Below are 18,017 nucleotides of genomic sequence, written 5' to 3' on the forward strand. Positions count from 1 at the left end.
CGCCACGCTGCTGGGCCTTGCCAAGGTTCAGAAGATGAACGCTGCGCCCGGGGGGGCGCGCTCCGAGAAATGGTGTGACGGTTTGTATTTTTGTTTTTTGGTGTGCGTCGATGTGCGGTTGCTGACTGCACGCCAAGTGCTCCAAGTGCGGTTTCCTCTCGCCCGTCGGTCGTTGGTTCAGTCCAGCTCTCTGGGTTGTTGTTTTTCTTGTTCGAGACGATGCTCGAGGCTGTGACCTGTGTCGCCTCAACGTACATCGTACAACACACCCACACTCACACTTACACAAGGTTTTTGGAGAGAGAAGCTGGAGACAATATGGCCTCTCGCTCTCGCCCTCTATTCCTAGCTCTATTCATTCCTTCATACCACGCATCCACACGCTGTGCCTGCAGGATCGGTGTCTACGCACCCCACCGTCACCCGTCACCACCGCGAACACAAGTGTCGATGCGGGCTCGCTTGGCGGGCAGCGCCTCTGCGGCGGACGCGGCTTCGGTGTCGGGCCGTGGCGACGCCGTCGCCGGCGAGGCGGCCTCGCGGAGCGCACGCGCCGCCTTGCAGTGGGGCGGGAGAGGCCGCCACGCGTACGCGGGCAGGGCCGCGAGCTGCGGCAGGTCGGGCGGCGGCTCGAGGGTGACGGGCACGCGGGGCGGCGACTGGAAGAGCGGCTCCTGCTCCATGGCGGCGGCGGCGGCGCGGAGGGCGGCGTAGTCCTTGGCAGCGGTGAGGGCTTTGAAGGTGGCGGACTTGCCGTGCGAGTCGAGCATCTGCAGCGCCACGTACCTACGGACCGGACGGCGGTCGGCGGTCGGTTGTCGGCGGTCGGCGGTCGGCGGCCGTCAGCGGCGGCGGCGGCGGCGGCGGCGGCGCGGTGCGGTGCGGCTGGGCAGGTAGGGTCGTACTTTGTGTTTCCGACGTGGTTGGAGACGGACTCTGCGAGGGAGACGTACCTGAGGGGCGGGGAGGGCGGTGGGGTTCGGAGGGCGGGCGCGAGGCGGCGGGTCTGGTGGCGGGCGGAGCCTCTGGACGAGGGTTGCTTGGCTGGCGAGCCGACCCTCCTGCGCAGCGGGGAAGGCGTGCTGGGGCAGGGGGCGGGGGGGCGGGGCGGCGGGGCGGCGGGGAGACGAGGCGGTCGCGAGAGAGGACCCCGCCCACACAGGCCCTGGCCGCCGCCCTAGCCCTAGCCGCTCGCTCCTCTCGGCCGAAGAGAGACGCGTTCCACAGCGCACCACGCGCCAGCATCAGCCCGTCCGCGCCGGTCTCGTCGAGCGCGCGGCGCGCGTCGTCGAGCGAGAAGAGGTCGCCGTTGAGCAGGAGCGGCAGCGAGGGCGGCAGCGTCTGCCGGATCCGAGTCAGCGCGTCCCACTGCGCCCAGTGCCGGGGCCGGTCCGGCACGCGCCGGCAGTGGACGGCGAGCGCATCCACGCCGCACGAGGCAATCATCCGAGTGAGGTCGAGGGTTGCGGCGGTGGTCTGGCGGGCGGCGGGGCGGGCGGGCGTCACGGGGCGATTGGCGCGCGTGAGAGGCGGCGGCGGCGGCGGCGGCGGCGCCTCGAGCAGCCGGATCTTGCACGTCACTGCGCGGCGGCCGCCGAGGCTGCGGACGAGTGTGGTCAGGATGTCGCGCACCCGCTCGGGCTGGGTGAGCAGGGACGAGCCCATCCCGCCCTGTGTCGAGAACCTCACCGGGCAGCCCATGTTGACGTCCACCGCGCAGACGTCATCCACCACCACGTTGGCCGCCGCGAGCGCGTCCGGGCCAGAGGCGGTGCCGAGCTGAAACGCGACGCGCTCGTGCGGCACCGTCGAGAAGATCAGCTTGCCGTCGGCGTGCCGGTACTCGGCCTCGCCGCGAGCGGAGACGGAGCGGCGGCACGCCGCCACAGACTTGTCGACCAGCTCCTCCGAGTAGAGCAGGTCAGCTCCGTGCTCAGCGCAGAGGAGCCGGAACGGCAGCGTGTTTATTCGCACCATGGGCGCAAGCGCCCACGCGCCGCGGTACTCCCACGGCCGCTCTCCGCCAGCCTCGGAGGTCGCCATACGCCACGCAGGGGAGCGCGTCCGTCTCTCGAGGTTCTCGAGGTGGATATCCTTTGGCCGCGTTGGGTAGCGAGGATTGGTGGCGCGATCCACGCGCGTCCGACTGCCTCAAAGAATTCATCGCAGCAGGCAGACTGGCACGAACTAGCCTGTTTGTGTCTGTGTGTCGCTCATGCGTGTCGTCATCATCTGTCTAGCGTCCACCCATACCGCGTTGGTGTCCAGTCCGAGCCTGGCTGTTCTTCACCTTTCTACCTACCTACCACAAAAGGCCGCGCCATTCGCTCTCACCTGGCAACCCGGTCTCGGGAACCGTACCCATACTACTCAAAAGTACAATATACTACCACAAAGCACCACTAGCGATTTCGCGCGGAGGGCGTAGTGAAGCGCTGGGGCGCTCACTGTGTGTTATTCGGGTGGGGATCCATCAGTGGTAACCGGCTTTAGTCACAGATCCAAGCTCAGACGCCACACCAACACCACAAACACGCTCCTTCGCCGCTGCTGTAGAGGGCCCCCGGGGGCCCATACTACGTCGAAGTACGGACCCGATCTCGGCCCTCACGGGCTGCCACGCGCCCGCGCGCGGCGCGGGCCGCACCGCCCATGCCCCCGGGTCACCGACCCCGCCTCTCGGCCCTCTCGGCCCTCAGGAGCGTGCGGGAGACCGGCGAGGGGCGCGCCGCGCGCCGCCTGCAGAGCCGCCAGAGGCATTGTCGCCTCCGCTGGCGGGGTTCCCGCGCGCCCGCCCGCGCCCGGACCCGCGCCCGCTGCGCCCGCGGGCTCCGGATGCGCCGCCATCCTTCTCCTTCTTCTCGATGGCAGTCCGCCTGTGCTTGTCGACGGGTCGGCGGCGTGGTCGAGGGGAAGGTCGCCGGCGGCCGCAACTCCGCCGCCGTCGCTCCGCCGGCTCTGACCGAGTATCGGGCGTTGAGGGCGGCGGCGCAAGCGGGTCTGGCGCATCTATCGCCACGAGCCTCGCGACCGCGGTCGTGGCACACCTGGCGGCGGCTCTCGAGGCCGTCTCTACGGCGCTCGACGCCGTGTGAGGTCGCCGGCGGCCGCAACTCCGCCGCCGTCGCTCCGCCGGCTCTGACCGAGTATCGGGCGTTGAGGGCGGCGGCGCAAGCGGGTCTGGCGCATCTATCGCCACGAGCCTCGCGACCGCGGTCGTGGCACACCTGGCGGCGGCTCTCGGGGCCGTCTCTACGGCGCTCGACGCCGTGTGAGGTCGCCGGCGGCCGCAACTCTGCCGCCGTCGCTCTGCCGGCTCAACCGAGTATCGGGCGTTGAGGGCGGCGGCGCAAAGCGGGTCTGGTGCGCCACACGGCCACCACCCTTGCCAGCGCCCTTGCCGCCGCCCTTGCCACCCTTTGCCGCCTTGCCTCCGCCGCGGGCGGCGGTGGGAGCGGCCTGCTGGGCTAGCATGTTGTCCTTGCTGGGGACGGGCACGTGGAACGCACGTTACATGTTTGAACGGCCTCCAGAATTCAAACAAAAAATAGCCAAGGCCTTCTCGCAACCCCTCCGACCCCCCGGGACCCGTGGGCGTCGAAGAGGCGCTCTCGGGGGGCCGTTCTGAGTTCATACTACCTCGAAGTACAATATACTGCGTCAAAGCACCGGCCCTGAGTCCGAACCCTGTCTGCACGTCTCGCGCGCGCGTGAACAGGGCTCCAGGCCCCAAATGACGCGTGAGTGTTAGATTTGTTTGGTATTGCTAAAAATCTCTCTCTCTCTCAAAAGGCACAGCTAGAAAGAAATTGCGCCAGCATCCCCGCCAGGTGCACTGTGCAAACTAAGAAGAGGTTCACGGATACTAGAGCTCGCTACGGCGGCTGCCACCCGCACCACCCGCACCCCTCACAAAAAGAGAGGTGCTAGATGCAAGTGATCTGTGTACTATGATGTAGTTGTAGAGGAAGGGCGTAGACTCCTAGAACCTAGTAGCTCTGGGGGGAGGCGGGGGCCCCGGAGGCACCGTGCGCCGTGCAGCAGTGCGGAAACGGGGCTCCGGCTCCGTTAGTCTCCGTTAGCACCGACTTCCCGAATGATCACGGTTGATCAGAGGGCAGATTTGGAGAGATCTCGAGGAGTACATACAGATAGACCCTCTAACCATAAGAAAACTCCGACCTGATCGGTCGTACTGACCGCCGACAGATCACTCCAGACAGCAGACAGGCCGACGCGTCTGCACGCGGCCGGCCGGGCGAGAGGCTTGACACGATCCGACCCTGCGACCCTGATGCTGCTGCTCTAGCTATCAGACATGCATTGCTGACTGCTGCCACAATGTGCGACCTGTGCTGGCCCACTTGGCGGCCTTCCCGGTCAGTGGTGAGGCGCAGTTCAGAGCTGTCGATGGCGCGATGCCGCACTGGTCCCACATCGGTGACACGAGACCACCACGTTTGCCGGTCCAAGAGAGAGGCACCGGCGAGCTGTCCTGAGAAGGTGCATGGTCCCTCTTGACTGCCCATTAGCACGAGGCTGTGTAGGCATAGCCTCGAGAGTGCCAGCAGCCAATCCGAGGCAGTTTGTGACGCGCATTGCGTCAGAAGCGTGCACGCGCTGGAAGGACACCTTCCTACTGGCCGTACGATCAGGTCGTCACTGAATGCCGAAGACTAAGGCCGCGAGCTATGCAGGTGATCAATTGTGCAGCATGGCACGGTCAGCAGCGCCGAAAGGATGTCGCAAGGCGTGATAGCATGGCCGCAAGTTCGCCGAATTCCGCAACAAGTAAAAAATCGCGCCAAAAAAGGAAAAATCCAAAAAATCGGCGCCTGCGGCGGGCTGGGGGACCCCATCTCCCCCCCGCATGGGTACCCCCTTGGGCCCTCGCCTTCCCCCCAGAGCCTAGTGAGCTCTACAGCAGCGGCTGCCGCCAACGCGTCGCGTGACGATTCGGGCGGTGCGCGTTCCAGAGCGTAACATCGCCATGCGTATCGCGGTCGCAAGGCAAACCGAGGGCGCGAGGGCCCCGCCACGACGCCTCTGAGCTTCGTCCTCCTTATACCGGAATACCGCCAGCGCACCTCAGTGCGCGGCGCGCTAATTCACCCGACTAATACGGCCGCGTCGGGCCCGTCCCAATTGCTCCGCACTTCGCAAGTGCCAGCCCCGGGGATCGCCCGCCCTGGCGGCGTCCAGTCACCCAAAGAGCGCGACGATCTGATCGAGCTTGCCCTTCTCGTCCGCCTCGGCGGACGCCTCGCCGTCGGCGCCGCCGCCACCGCCACCTCCCGCCGCCGCCGAGGCCGCAGCCACTTCCGCTAGCCTCTCCTTGGCGAGATCGACGGGCGTCTTGCCGTCCAGCCTATCCTTGGCGGCAGTCACCTCTGACGTCTTGCCGTCCTTCTTGGCTTGCATCAGGATGATCTCCACCATCTCCTTGTCCGCCTGCAGTTTCGCGGCCCAATTTGCTGGCTGCGAGCGCTAATAATGTGCGCTACCCCTCTCCCTCTCTCTCTCTCGATACAATACATGCATTATGTCCTCTCCTCTTCTCTCCTCTCCTCTCGTCACTCCCTCCCCTCTCCTGCTCTCGTGCTGTCCTGCTCCCCTGCTCCCCTGCTCTCCTGCTCTCTACTTCTCTCCTCTGCTGCTCTCTGCTGCTGTCCTCTTTTTCTCCGCAGCAAGTGCACCTGCGGCTTTAAGCTGCCCCAGCACGCAATGTGCAGCGGCGTCCACCCCCGCATCGTATCACCCGCCGCGGCATAGTCAGCCCCGTTCTTGAGCTGGTCCTTCACCTTGCTGAGCTCCCCCCTCCTCACACAGCCGCGCAGCTCGCAGCCGCCCATCCGACAGCCACACGCGTGTGAGGACTCCTGCTCCAGCGTCGGTTTCAACAGGCCAGGAGCCGGGTTTTTGTATTTTTTCATCCTTGATTCTGGGTATCGTTTGTGCCGCGTCCCGTGCCCCCGAGTTCATTTTAACCACAAAGAGAGAGCCTCTCTCTCTCCAACGCGGTATGGGTAGACCTCGAGGGGTGGGCGCGGGACAGGAGATGACGGCACGCTGGAGCGACACACAGACACAGAAACTCACAAGACAGCGGCCAGCTGGGCTGCTTCACATCCCGAGTGAGCGTACGGCACTGCACAGCAGGGGAACGGGTGTGGGGAGCGCATCGCGACTTTTGGAGACGAGTTTGAGAAAGCAACAAAATTCTTTTTGTCTTCGACGGCGCTGTGCTCCTTTTGGTACCTTTGTCGAACGCGGCATGTTTCAATTCTTTTTGTCCTGACGCCCCTTGTCTCTCAGAACGCCATCGCCCTTCCGCCGCCGATGCCGATCAACTACTCCAAGTGGGACAATCTCGAGCTCTCTGATGACGAGGAGCACTTCCACCCAAACATCGACAATAACCTGATGATCCGCCTGCAGCGCGAGAAGCGCCAGCAGCGCGAGGCGGAGGAGGAGAAGAAGAAGCAGGAGCTGCTCGCCAAAGGCACGCCTGATGCGCTGGAGGAGATGGAGAAGCTCGAGCGGATGAAGAAGCTGCACGTGGGCAACATCTGCCACGACAAGTACAGCTCCAAGCACGAGGCGAGCAAGCCGTCTTCGTCGGCCGAGGCGCCGCAGGCCGCGAAGGACACCAAGCTGCGGGTGGCGGCGACCGAGCCGGAGAGCTTTACGGACGGGTACGAGGAGTTCCTCAGGTCGCACACCGCGACGCTCGAGGAGTACGCCGCCATCGACGACGAGGACGAGAAGTCGGAGGCGTACATCCTCTCGCACACGGAGCTCCTCTCGGAGCACGCCACCGGCTACTACCTCCTCCAGTGCATCAGCCTGCAGGCGCGCCGCCGGCCCGCACGCGCGCCCTCCGAGGCCGGCGCCGGCTCCGCGGCTCGCCCGCCCACGCCCGCCGCCGCCGCCGCGCCCCCGCAGGCCGAGGGCAAGACGCGCAGCATGAAGAAGATGGCGCGCCAGTACCTGCTGCTCACCTATGTGTGCGACCTCGCGAAGACGATGCCGGGGCGCGACGCGCGCGACGCGATCCGGCCGCTCTTCCGCAAGATGGAGGCGCGCGCGGCCAAGCGCCGCCCAACCACGCCCCGCCTCCCCTCGCGCCGCGCGGCAGGCGTCGGCAGGGGAGGTCCTCCGCCGTCGTCGCCGCCGCCTCCCTCGCCACCACCGCCCTCGCCGCCGCCACCCTCGCCGCCACCCCCCTCGCCGCCGCCACCCTCACCGCCACCGCCCAGCCCGCCTCCGCCAAGCCCGCCGCCACCCTCGCCCCTGTGACGTGTCGACGGCAGGCGTCGGCAGAGTCGCGGGAGGCGTTTGCGGACCACCTCGAGAAGTACACTGCGCACGTCAAGACCCGCGCCGAGGTGAAGAAGAAGGAGGACGCGGAGCGGGCGGCGCGCGGCGGCGACGAGGAGTACGAGTACGTGCCGCTCGAGAAGGGCGAGCAGCTGGGCCCGGGCGGGCTCGACCCGGCGGAGGTGTTCGAGTCGCTGCCGCGCGAGATGCAAGAGGCGTTTGGCGACCGCGACATCGACGCGCTCAAGCGGATCCTGCAGGCGCCCGCCGACCCCCCCCCCCCCCCTCTCCCTCCCTCGCTCCCTCGCTCCTTCGGAGCAGGGCCTGGCCTGCGCCTGCGGGCCTGGCCTGCGCCTGCGGGCCAGCCCTGGTGACCATGCGATGCACCCCGACGAGGTTCGGGTTGGGGTGGCGGGGTTGACCGTACCGTACCTCCCTCAGGCGATGGACCCCGACGAGGCGTCGCGCCACATGAAGCGCTGCGTCGACTCGGGTCTGTGGAACCCGACGGGCGGCGAGGGCTCGCCGGACGACGACGAGGCGGAGGCCGAGGGGCGCGCAAAGCCCTCTGAGGTGGACTCGTCGCCCAGCGCCGAAGTGGATGACTGAGCAGCCGCCTATGCCGGCGAAGGATGAGTACGCATGCACGCGCGGCGACTCGATGACGTGACGCGATTCGCTCCCTCTCGGCGAGCGCGAGTGACGTCACCGCTGCTACATCACACAGTGGGTAAAGAGCGCGCGGATTCGCGGAGACTCCGCTGGCCTCCAGAGACTCGGCTCGAGTGCCCCTCTTGTGATACGATAGCGTAGGCGCACGTGGGGGAGTGCGGAGTTTACGTGTGGCGTGCCGGATGCGCGGATAATGTATGTAGAATGGAGAGGGCAACGAATTTCGACGTTTTTTTGCGTCACCGTCCCCAAGAGACCAAGTGAGAAGTGTGGGGTCAGGCGTCAGGGAAACGAAGTGTATACACAGCGAGAGAGCGGAGAGAGGGCGGGAAACGACACTCGACAGTCGCGTGCTCCCGACACCACAAATGGTTGGGTACTAAAATAACGTATAGTAGGGGTAGAGGGCTGCCCAAAACTTAGACCTGCTCGCAGGCAAGCGCTGAACTTAGCCCCCGGAAGGAGACGGGCTCAAACGCTTGTACGGCTCTAGACTGCTGGTGATCGGAGCTCACGAAGTTAGACGACCGGGACACGAGGCGGCCATGAGGTGGCCAGTTCCGGGTCTCTGCCGACGTGACCAGGTGTCCGGCCCCCCCGGCCTGCGGCGGTCTGCTAAAAGTGTAAACCTGGATAAAGTTTGCACGATCTCATGGGTCAAAAACCTACAAGCGCCATCGCCACTTGCCGCGCACGCCCTCCTCTCAGCCCCCGTGGCCGTGCGCAAAGTTGCGACGCACGCCACTTGTATCGATGACACAACGGCTGCCATCGCCGCCGGCGCGCCGCCGCAGGCGAAGTCAAGAAGAAAATTTTGAGCCAACGCTAATGATCACGGCCGACTTAGCCCGCATAAGAAGCTCCCGCCAATCTCAGACCGCGTAAGCACCCCAGCGTGACGCGTCACACACTTAGACCCGTTAAGCCTCGAGGCTCAGAACGTAGCCTACTACCCAACCAGTACACCACACACCAGCGGATACACGCAGCGCGCGGGAAAGCGTGGTAGAGTCTGGTAGCGGTCGGGAAGCCCGCACACGTAACACACGCGGAACACTAGGAGCTCAAACCCGACTCGAGAGTGCGCAGTTCTCACCACTCACCACACATACGGCTTATGTGAGCAAGAACGCCTGAAGGACGAACGAGATCGTGGAGACACCACGGACGTGTCCTAAACTTCCCGCTAATCGAAACGCGTCCTGAACGCGTCCCTCCAGAACGCGTCCGCTGTGAAGAGAGAGAGAGAGAGAGAGAAGAAAATGAAAAACCTGAAAATTGAGCATTTCCTACTCTATGAGCTGAGCAACGGCAGGACCTCGTGGCGTGCCTCGGGGGGGGCTGTGAAACGCCCTGAAAAACACGGGCGCGGCGTGAGTGTGGGTGTGGTCCGCTCGAGCGGTGGTCCGGGAGGATTGAAGACCCCTATCAATTTTGCATTAGTTTTGGAGTGGTGGAGGAGTGCGCCCTGTATCTAGATACCACACTTTACGAACGGGCGGGAGTGCCCAACCAACCAACTAACGGAATCTACCGGAGCGGTACCCGGCCCGCGCCCCGCGGGACCAGGCCGAACATTGTAGATGTGGACGACACGTATTGGGCTCACACGACATGCCAACCCGTAGACCTCACGCACATATAACATAGAGCGGCGCCAACATACCCTTTCGGCGGCGCCACGCCCTAGCGCCACCCTAGAGACGCTAGCCTAGACGTGCGCCACCCTAGACGCCACCCGCGGAGTATCTCGGAGTGCCCCAGATAAGCTTCTCTCAGGGGACCCCGGGCCGTCCGCGCACAGTCCACAAAACCCTCATGATGACATGTGTGTTGCACCACTTCCGGCGCTCCTGCTGATCTCCCGCGCGCCCTATTTTGGCGCTCTGATCTCGAGTGCTACCCTTAGCTTTGCAGCTCCCGGTGATCTTGACAGCATATCCCTCTCAGGCCTATGATCCTCAGCGCCTCTACTTCAAACCGGCTCTGATCCTATGGCTATGCGTGCCCCCTCCAGGTCTACTGATCCCACAGACCCTGCTGTGGGTGCTTGATCCTGAGGCGCGCCCCCGCCGTGCTGGTCCTGAGAGGGTATCTGTGATCCAGGCAGGCAGGGGTGTCTGTCTACGTGCGAGTGCTCTCCTCATTACGAGAGAGTGTGATTACGTTTACAGATACTCGCAAGCCGCAAGCGAATTATAATTCTTCCTTGCGGCTTGCGAGTATCTGTAAACGTAAACTCGCCGCGAAAGGCCGCGGGGACGTCGTCCGGTGTCGCGGTGTGGCCTCGGGGTTAATCATGTGGAGCTCGAGCATCCTCCTCCTCGCACTCGGCGCCAGCGCGAGCAAAACGGAATGGGCAATCGTCAACCTCATCCGCCACGGCGAAAGGACGGACAACAAAACCAACATTGGGCTGTCTCCCCACGGGAAGCTGCGAGCTAAATACATCGGAAAATGCGTGGCGCAAAACGAGCCGAGCTTTGCCTTCCCGTTGGGCCCGCCCACGCACATGCTGGCGAGCCGGCGGCTAGGACCCGATGGCAAGTCCAAGTCCGACCGACCCCACGACACCATCAAGCCGCTCGCCGACAAGCTCGGCCTTATTATGAGTAACGATATTGACATGGCCGACACGGAGCGCTTCATCAAGTACGTGCTAGCACTGCCGGCAGGTGCGACGGCCTTCATATCCTGGCAGCACTGGTGGATCACCTGGCTGCTAAAGACCTTCGCGCCCAATGCGCCTCCGTTCCCGTCCAAGTGTCCTTACAGTCAATGGGCGGATCTGCCCGAGTACACACACGGCGCGTGCTACGACTTGGTGTTCCAGCTCGTTCTTAAGCGGTACTCCCCCGAGGACGACTGGCACGCGACAGCCTTCTCGCTGATGCACATGGGCTTTGACGGAACCGAAGACTCGGAGTGCTCCTCGGCTCTGGGCCCGAACACAAACCCGACCGGCTGGCACCAATCGCCTGCAAAGCCCGGTACGGTCAACCTCCCTGAAGAGCACGGTTCGGTCTCAACGTGCGATACCTGGTGCGACCCGGCCATCCAGCAGCCGGGGAAGCCGCCGTCTCACTGCATTGCAAGCTCCTGCAGCAAGTGCTCGTGGTGTTCAGGGATGCCTGCCGCCCTCGCGGCCGCTCCAGGGCTTCGCCTTTCGATGATGGAGTCGTTTGAGCTTGAGGATGAGGACCGAGCGGCTGTCCCGACCAGCGGTAGCAGTGCCGGTCCCGGTCACTGGTCGGCGATCCATTACTTCCATTACTTCCTCGAGGCGGTGGGCTGTGCGGCCCTAGTGGCTGCAGGTGCAGCGCTCGTGCTTCCGGCTCGCGTCAAGGCGCTCGTGGCGACACGGCTCGACCAGGCCGACAAGGAGGAAGAGAGGCCGTACATTGCCGCACCGGCCTGAGCAGGCGCAGCCGAGAGGGCGATTGAACGCAAGGTGGACGGCCCGAGTGGCTTGATCTTGATCGGGGGCAGCAGGTGGCTGCGAGCGGGGGAGCCCCTGTTCATGTACGTACGTGTCACTGCGAGATCTGTGTGTCAGTGGCGTGGCCGTGGGAAGCGCGGCTGCGAGCGGGGGGGCCCTGCAGCGCCTCCCCAGAGGGCAGAGAGGTGAAGTAGGGGTCCTCCACCGTGCGTGAGATTGATTTGTGCGGTGAGCCGGTGACCCAGTACGCAGACCGTGGGATATCCGTGTGTGTGTGCCCGCCCGAATAAAGGAGAGTGAGAACACAGCACTTATGTGGGTGTAATATAAAGAAAGGTGCACCGGGAGAGAGTCTCGGAGAGAGAGATACAGTGCTTGCCATACCTCGGTCTTTGCGCTCTTTTTTCCTCCTCTCCAGAAATCATAAATGCACACAGGGTTTGCCTCTCGCGCAGAACCCCCAGAGATGAAGGCACAGAGGCATGGGCTGGTGCGCATCACACACCACGGCCAAAGACTTCTCTAGTGGCAGCGAGATACATCCTCATCACGGAATCGCCGCGCCCCCAAAACGGGCCGCCACCGCTGCCCTCACTGGGTGTGGCCCGAGCGCACACGTTGCTCGACTACGCGGCACTGCGTCTTGTCGGCAAAGCAAATCGGGCAGTGGCCCTTGGACTCGATGCACTGCTGCAAGCACGTCTTATGGAAGTGGTAGCCTGCACGCGTCAGGGGCAGGCAGCGGATCAGGGCGGCGGGGCGTCGGGGGAAGTGGTGGAGGGGCGGGCGCGGGCGCACCGCAACACGATGTCCGAATCGCGCTGAAGGCAGACGAGTACTCCTCCAAACAGACGGCGCACTCCGAGTTCGCCAGCGCAGCCATTCGCTGCGCCTGCTGCTCGATGAGGCGCGGCTCGAGGACAGCCCACTGGTCGAGCAGCAGCCGGAGCGATCGCTGCAGCTTAGGCTTGGAGCCAAGCAGCATCAGCTGATCGCCGTCGACCGGCAGCGAACGTGCGGCCCGCTCCTCGATCTCCTGCACGCGGCGCAGCTTCTTCTGGATGGCGCGGATCTTCTTCTCGATGCCGAGCGGGTCCGCCTCTGCAACCTCGGCGAGGAGGGCCTCGTCGTCCTCCAGCGGCGCGAGCGACATCGACTCGAGCGACAGGACCCGGCCCGGCAGCCGCGCGGGGGCTGCACCCCGCCCGAGCGCCGCGCCGCCGGCCCCGGGCGCGCCCGCGCTGCTAACCCCGCCAGGGGCGCCCCGCGCGCCAGAGCCAATGGCCCCGAAGCGGCCCGACGCCGACTGCGCGCGCTCGACGGGCTGGTTGCCTCCCTGCGGCCGGAACTCGGCGCCGCCCAGACCGCCCAAAAGCCCGCCCAAGCCGCCACCGGTGTCAAAGCCACCAAACCCGCCAAGCGGTCCGGCCGGCGGGGCGGCCCCGCGCCCGGGTGGCGGCGGCAGCGGCGGCGGAAGGCCCTCGGGAGAGTCGTCCTCGTATTGCTGCGGCCGCGAGCGCGGCCGTGGCGGCGGCAGCGGGGGGGGAAGGCCCTCCTCGGCGAGTGCAGCCGTGATCGAGGCGGCCGCAAACTCGTCGTCAGCGGCGGCTGCGTCCACCGCCTCGAGGTGCAGAGAAGCGTCCTCCGGCGCACCCGCGCCGCCGTCCGCGTCGTCGTCGCAGGGAGGCGGCGGCGGCGGCGGCGGCAAGTGCTCGACCGGCGCGGCGGCGTCCTTTGGCCGGGTCCTCAGCTTGACAGACTCCTGGCCGGCGGGGCCGTCGGTGTCAAGGATGAACGCGTCCGAGTGGAGCGTGAGCCATGACTTGGCTCCGCCCGCGTTGCGGATCTCCTCCTTGAAGCTGGCGGAGCGCTCGTAGAGCGCCGAGATGAGGGAGGAGAGGCGCATGGCCTTTGGAGAGGCGCCGTTGCCGCCGCCGAGCACGCTGACCGCCACGTCGAGCAGCGAGCACCCGCCACCACCAGAGTGGACCGCCCCGGCCTCTCCGTTCCTCGCCACAGCGCCCGCGCCTTTGCCGTTTTTGCCGCCCTTTTTGGGAGGGGGCAGCTCGGGCTCGGGCGACGGCGGGCGCTCCACAGACGCCGCGCCCTCTGCGGCGCCCTTCTTCTTCTTCTTCTTCTTCTTCCCCCCCTCGCCCGCGTCATCGCCGCCCGCGTCGTCCCTCGCGCCCTCGGCCGCGGCGCCCGTCCCATTGGCATTCGCGGCAGCGCTGCCGGCGGCCGACGCCTTCTGCTCGGCCTTCTCCGCCTTCTTGGCCTTCTTCGATTTGGACTTTCCGCCGCCCTTGGCAGACGCCGCAGCCAACTCCTCCTCCGCAAGCAGCTCGTCGAGCAAGCCCATCCGCAGCTTCTCCACCTCTGCCAGGAGCAGCGCGCGGACCGACTCGTCGACAGCGAAGTCGAGCGGCTCGCGCCCGTCGGGGCAGCGCATCCGCACCTGCGCGCCGTGCTCGAGCAGCGTGTGCACCGAGGCGCAGCCGCCGGACTGCGCCGCCACGCAGAGCACCGTCTTGCCGTCCTCGTCGACGGCGTTGACGTTCGTGCCCATGCCGAGGAGCAGCTCCATCGCCTCGGCGTGCCCGTCGCGCGCCGCATTGCGCAGCGCCGCCTCGCCGTGCTCCGACTTTGCGTCGGCACCCGCCGCGAGGAGCGTGCGCAGCACCCGCGTCCTCTGCTCTGCCGACCCAGCGGCGTGGGCGAGGCCGGCGCGCGCGAGCGCCGAGCGCTGCGCCGAGTCCATCCGCACCATCGCCGTGCCGCCCTTGCCGGTGGCGAGGAGCCGCTCCACGCGCTCGGCGTCGCCGCGTGCCGAGAAAGCTCGCACGAGCGGCTGGGCCTGCGACGCGGCGCAGCGGCCCTTCCAGCGCAGGAGCAGCAGCTCCATCGCCTCGTCGTTGTTGAAATCGCACGCCTCGGCGAGCGCGAGCCCCACCGCCTCCAGGTCGAGCGCGCCCTCCGTGTCGTGCAGCGACAGGTCGAGCAGCATCGCCACGACGGCGGCCGACGAGTGGCCGGCGGCGACCTGCGGGCGGGGAGCGGCGCCGCTGAGCGGGAGGAGCAGGAGGGCGGGAGGAGGGGGGGGAGGGGGGGGGGGGCATTCGCCTTGAGCAGCGAGGCCGCCTCGGATCCGAGCGGGCCGACGTACCGCACCATCTCTGCGGCCACCCGCTCGGTGAGAGGCTGCTTGCCCTTCTTTTGCAGCGCCGTCTCGAGCAGCAGCGACACGTGCTGCGCGGAGATTGCGCCCGATCCGAGGAGGAGCGAGAGCAGCTCGTGCCGCCCGTGCAGCGCCATCGCGTGCAGCGCCTTGTACGACGCCATCGACACGGCCTGGAGCGCCCCCGAGGAGGCCAGCCTGCGGGGGAAGACGAGGCGGCCGTCAGCGAGGAGGCGGGCGGAGAGGGCGGCGCCGCCAGCGAGGGCTTTATGCCGCGAGAGGTGCAGGGCGGGCATGAGGCAGAGCAGCAAATCGGGCGACGGCGCGCGCGCGGCCATCTCAAGGAGCGTCTGCTTCTTGGTGGGGTGCTGCCACAGCAGCGGGTGCCTACGGCGGACCTCGCCCTCCGCCTCAGACGACTCGAGGGAGCCGCGGCGGCGGGCGCGAGGCGCGGCGCGCGTCTTTGCGTCGTAAGACAAGCGCAGCGTCAGCAGCGCGGCAACCGCGACGCCCTCGGGAGTGAGGGCGTCGACGACGGCGTCGTACAGCCAGCGGTGGCCCTCGTCGGCGAGGAGGACCTTCGGAGCGGAGGCGGGGCGCTCAAGAGGGGCGGGAGTGCGGGCGCAGCGGGCGCAGGAGGGAGCCGCGCCAGTGCGCCCGTCGCCTCGGAGAAGGAAGCGACGGGGGCGCAGCAGTCCACGCGCGCGCGCAGCAGGTACTGGACGACCCTGCGAGCGGAGGCGCCGGCCGCGTCTCGCGCGACGGGGGCAGGAGAGGGGCAGGGGGGGGAGGGGGGGGAGGGGGGGGGGGGGGCGGGCAAGGGGCGGCCCGGCCCGGCCCGGAAAGGCGGAGGGCGGGGAGAGGGTCGAGGCGGGGAGCAGCCCGATGCATGGCGCGGTGAGGAAAGGCGCGCCCATGCGTCAGCCCAATCACGGCCACGTCGTTCGAGTGCAGGAGCGTGCCGCAGAGCCGGAGCGCCGAGTTGGGGCGCAGGGTGCACGCCATGCAGTGGCAGGGCGAGGCCGAGGTGCCGCCGCCGCAGCAGCGCGCGGCGGCGCGGTGGTCTCCGATCTCGGTGTCGATGGCGTGCATGATTGGCTCGCGCGAGGCGAGCGAGTGTGAGGGCTCGTCGTCCGCGGGCGGGTCCTTCCCGCCGCCTGCGGGGCGCGCGAGGCCGAGGGGCGGGCGGTGAGGCGAGCGGGGGGAGCGGGAGGGCAGGGCGAGGGAGTGGGGCGAGGAGAAAAAGAGCGGGGAGGGGCGGGGGGAGGGCGCGGAGGGCGTGTTCCAGCGCCCGGCTGTGCGCTGCACGCAACGGCGCAGGCCCGGCGGCCGACGCACTCGCCGGTGCGGGAGAGGAGGGCAGTGTGTGCCGCGGCGGCGGTGTGGGGCGACGGTGCGGGGCGCCCGCGCCTCCACCCCCGGAGCCGGCGGTGGCGGAGGCCACCGGCGCGAGCGTCTCCACGAGGTTCTCGAGCAGCTGGTGCAGCCGCGAGAATCCCTGCGATGGCAGCCGCCCCGCCACCTCGATCGTGGAGAGGTGCGAGACGCCGACGTCGACGAGGCGCGCGCAGCAGTCCGGCTCTATCGTGCGGCCGGCGACGAGGAAGCGGAGGCCGGTCGGGGGCACGGCGCGGCCTCGCAGGAGCGGCGCCACCCACCCCTCCCAAAAGGAGCGCACCGTCGTCGAGCCCGGGCAGTACACGCTCCGCGGCGGCTTGAGCGGGTCGGAGAGCCGCACGAAGAGCAGCAGCGTCTCCGACCCGCCGGCCGCCGAGGGGGCCGCGGCAGTTGACGTGGACGGGCCCGCGTCGCCCTTGCTGCCAAAGAAGGGCAGGCTGGCAGCCATCCTGGCAGCGGAGCGCCCTCAGGCTTACTCGAGGCCGGCTCACCACGCTTCGTTGGAACCACTGGTATTTCTTTTTTGTACTACCTTACAACTCCCTCCCTCGCTAGTGTGTTCATTGGGGGGGGGGGGGGGGTCATAACAAACAAACACGGTATACAACAGGATCGAGGTGCACGCTGCTGAAGCAAGCAGTGTCGTCCGCTCGTCCCCGCTCTCCATCATCTCACAGGGAGACGTCGGCGGTGGTGGGCTGGTGGCTGGTGGCGGTGTGACCGATCGAGCTACAAGAGGAACTTGTTCGGCATGCATGATCAGGGTGAGCCGAGCAGTTCGCTCACTGGCCGCTCGGTCTACTTGCGCTGTGGCAGCCTAGGTGGCAGCTCCCGCAGCATCCAGGGCCGGGCGCGGGGGCAGAAGGCGTCGAGCTGGACGGGCAGCTCGGCGGCGGCCAGCTGGCCTGCGGGTGCGAGTCGATGAACTCGGCGACGCGCCGGCGCCGCCGACAGCAGCTCTACACAGCGCTCTGACAGCGCTCTACACTCTACATGCTCTACACCCCCCCTCAGCATAAGAGGGCGGCGGCAGCCAGCACCGCAGCACCGTCGGGGACCACTGAGCGCGCAGCTGGAGTCACGGTCGACCCTCATCAACCCACCAAACAAGAAGAATCTCGGCGTTGCTAGGTCGGCGCAAACCAAAGGCTGCGCGCAATGTCCATCCAGTGAATGATTTGCACACACCGTATTTTAAAGCCGTCCGTTTCAGGTGACAAGTTCCTCAACAATCACAACAAACGTGCAAAGATACGCTCAGTGCTCGAGTTCGGGATGAAGGCCTCTGAGGGAGGGTGTAGAGGATGTAGAGTGTAGAGCACTGTAGAGCTGTAGAGATGTAGAGCGCTGGAGAGCGCTGTAGAGCTGTAGAGCTCTACATCCGCCGCGTGACGAACTGCGTGCGTTGTAGAGCGATGTAGAGCGCGATTTTGCTGTAGAGTTTGTTGTAGAGGCTCTACAGCCAAACCGCCGGGAAGGCAGTGACTCAAAGAGGTCGAGCCGCGCTAATGGGGTGTCTCCGAGCTTACTGGAGCTCTGATGGACGGCCCTGACTATCCCTGACACACAGAGAGTCACTCTGACGGCACATAACACCCTATAACTGCGTCATGACCAGCCTGCCATGTGTCGCCGGTGCCGCATTCGTCGCTGTGCTTCTTTAGCAGGCGGTGGACTGTCGGCTGCGAGGACGGTCGCATTTGCACGAGGCGAGGCGAGCATTCAGGCGCGTTGCATGCGCCATGCCTCGCGCCAGCGCGTGCGGGAGCTCCTGGCTGAGCGTTGAGTCCAGGCGAGTTGCGCTGGCCACTATCGCTACGCCGAGCCGAGCTGACGCGCCGAGGCGCCGGCCAGTCGCAGCCGTGAGGCATGCCACAGCAGCAGAGGCACCTGCCACCCATTGGGCGGGCAGACAGAAGGCCAGGGCAGCACTGGCAAGTGCAACGCGCCTCATGTCGGAGAGCGACCGTGCCTCGTTCGCCGCTTATGATGTAGAGTTTGTTGTGACTGTGA

General features: G+C 66.6%; 5 protein-coding genes across 5 annotated transcripts; 2 read left to right on the forward strand and 3 right to left on the reverse strand.

The window, feature by feature from the left end:
- Positions 1-355: 355 nt before the first annotated feature.
- EMIHUDRAFT_95311 (tRNA-dihydrouridine synthase) lies at positions 356-2,043 on the reverse strand (the record flags this gene model as incomplete). The annotated part of the gene is made up of 4 exons (XM_005794537.1): positions 356-389; positions 795-953; positions 1,058-1,061; positions 1,233-2,043. 4 exons carry the CDS (start codon positions 2,041-2,043, stop codon positions 356-358), a joined length of 1,008 nt encoding a protein of 335 aa, XP_005794594.1.
- Positions 2,044-3,252: 1,209 nt separating this feature from the next.
- Positions 3,253-5,933, reverse strand: EMIHUDRAFT_194928 (hypothetical protein; the record flags this gene model as incomplete). The annotated part of the gene is made up of 7 exons (XM_005794538.1): positions 3,253-3,480; positions 4,201-4,291; positions 4,484-4,636; positions 5,017-5,061; positions 5,207-5,238; positions 5,320-5,478; positions 5,697-5,933. 7 exons carry the CDS (start codon positions 5,931-5,933, stop codon positions 3,253-3,255), a joined length of 945 nt encoding a protein of 314 aa, XP_005794595.1.
- Positions 5,934-6,310: 377 nt separating this feature from the next.
- Positions 6,311-8,219, forward strand: EMIHUDRAFT_431974 (hypothetical protein). The gene is made up of 4 exons (XM_005794539.1): positions 6,311-6,852; positions 6,946-7,080; positions 7,314-7,580; positions 7,762-8,219. The coding sequence occupies exons 1-4, from the start codon at positions 6,340-6,342 to the stop codon at positions 7,927-7,929; spliced, it is 1,083 nt and encodes a 360-aa protein (XP_005794596.1). The 5' UTR covers positions 6,311-6,339; the 3' UTR covers positions 7,930-8,219.
- A 2,072-nt stretch (positions 8,220-10,291) lies between these two features.
- EMIHUDRAFT_194931 (hypothetical protein) lies at positions 10,292-11,410 on the forward strand (the record flags this gene model as incomplete). Its single annotated transcript, XM_005794540.1, has 1 exon — positions 10,292-11,410. One exon carries the CDS (start codon positions 10,292-10,294, stop codon positions 11,408-11,410), a length of 1,119 nt encoding a protein of 372 aa, XP_005794597.1.
- A 415-nt stretch (positions 11,411-11,825) lies between these two features.
- On the reverse strand, positions 11,826-16,495 carry EMIHUDRAFT_447616 (hypothetical protein). Its single transcript, XM_005794541.1, has 9 exons — positions 16,017-16,495; positions 15,546-15,763; positions 15,084-15,184; positions 14,600-14,993; positions 13,675-14,471; positions 13,149-13,440; positions 12,681-12,767; positions 12,230-12,563; positions 11,826-12,150 (listed from the first exon to the last, which is right to left on the reverse strand). Exons 1-9 carry the CDS (start codon positions 16,450-16,452, stop codon positions 12,023-12,025), a joined length of 2,787 nt encoding a protein of 928 aa, XP_005794598.1. The 5' UTR covers positions 16,453-16,495; the 3' UTR covers positions 11,826-12,022.
- Between the last annotated feature and the right edge of the window lie 1,522 nt (positions 16,496-18,017).

Source organism: Emiliania huxleyi (genome assembly GCF_000372725.1).
Source record: "Emiliania huxleyi CCMP1516 unplaced genomic scaffold EMIHUscaffold_1, whole genome shotgun sequence".
NCBI lineage: Eukaryota > Haptophyta > Isochrysidales > Noelaerhabdaceae > Emiliania > Emiliania huxleyi.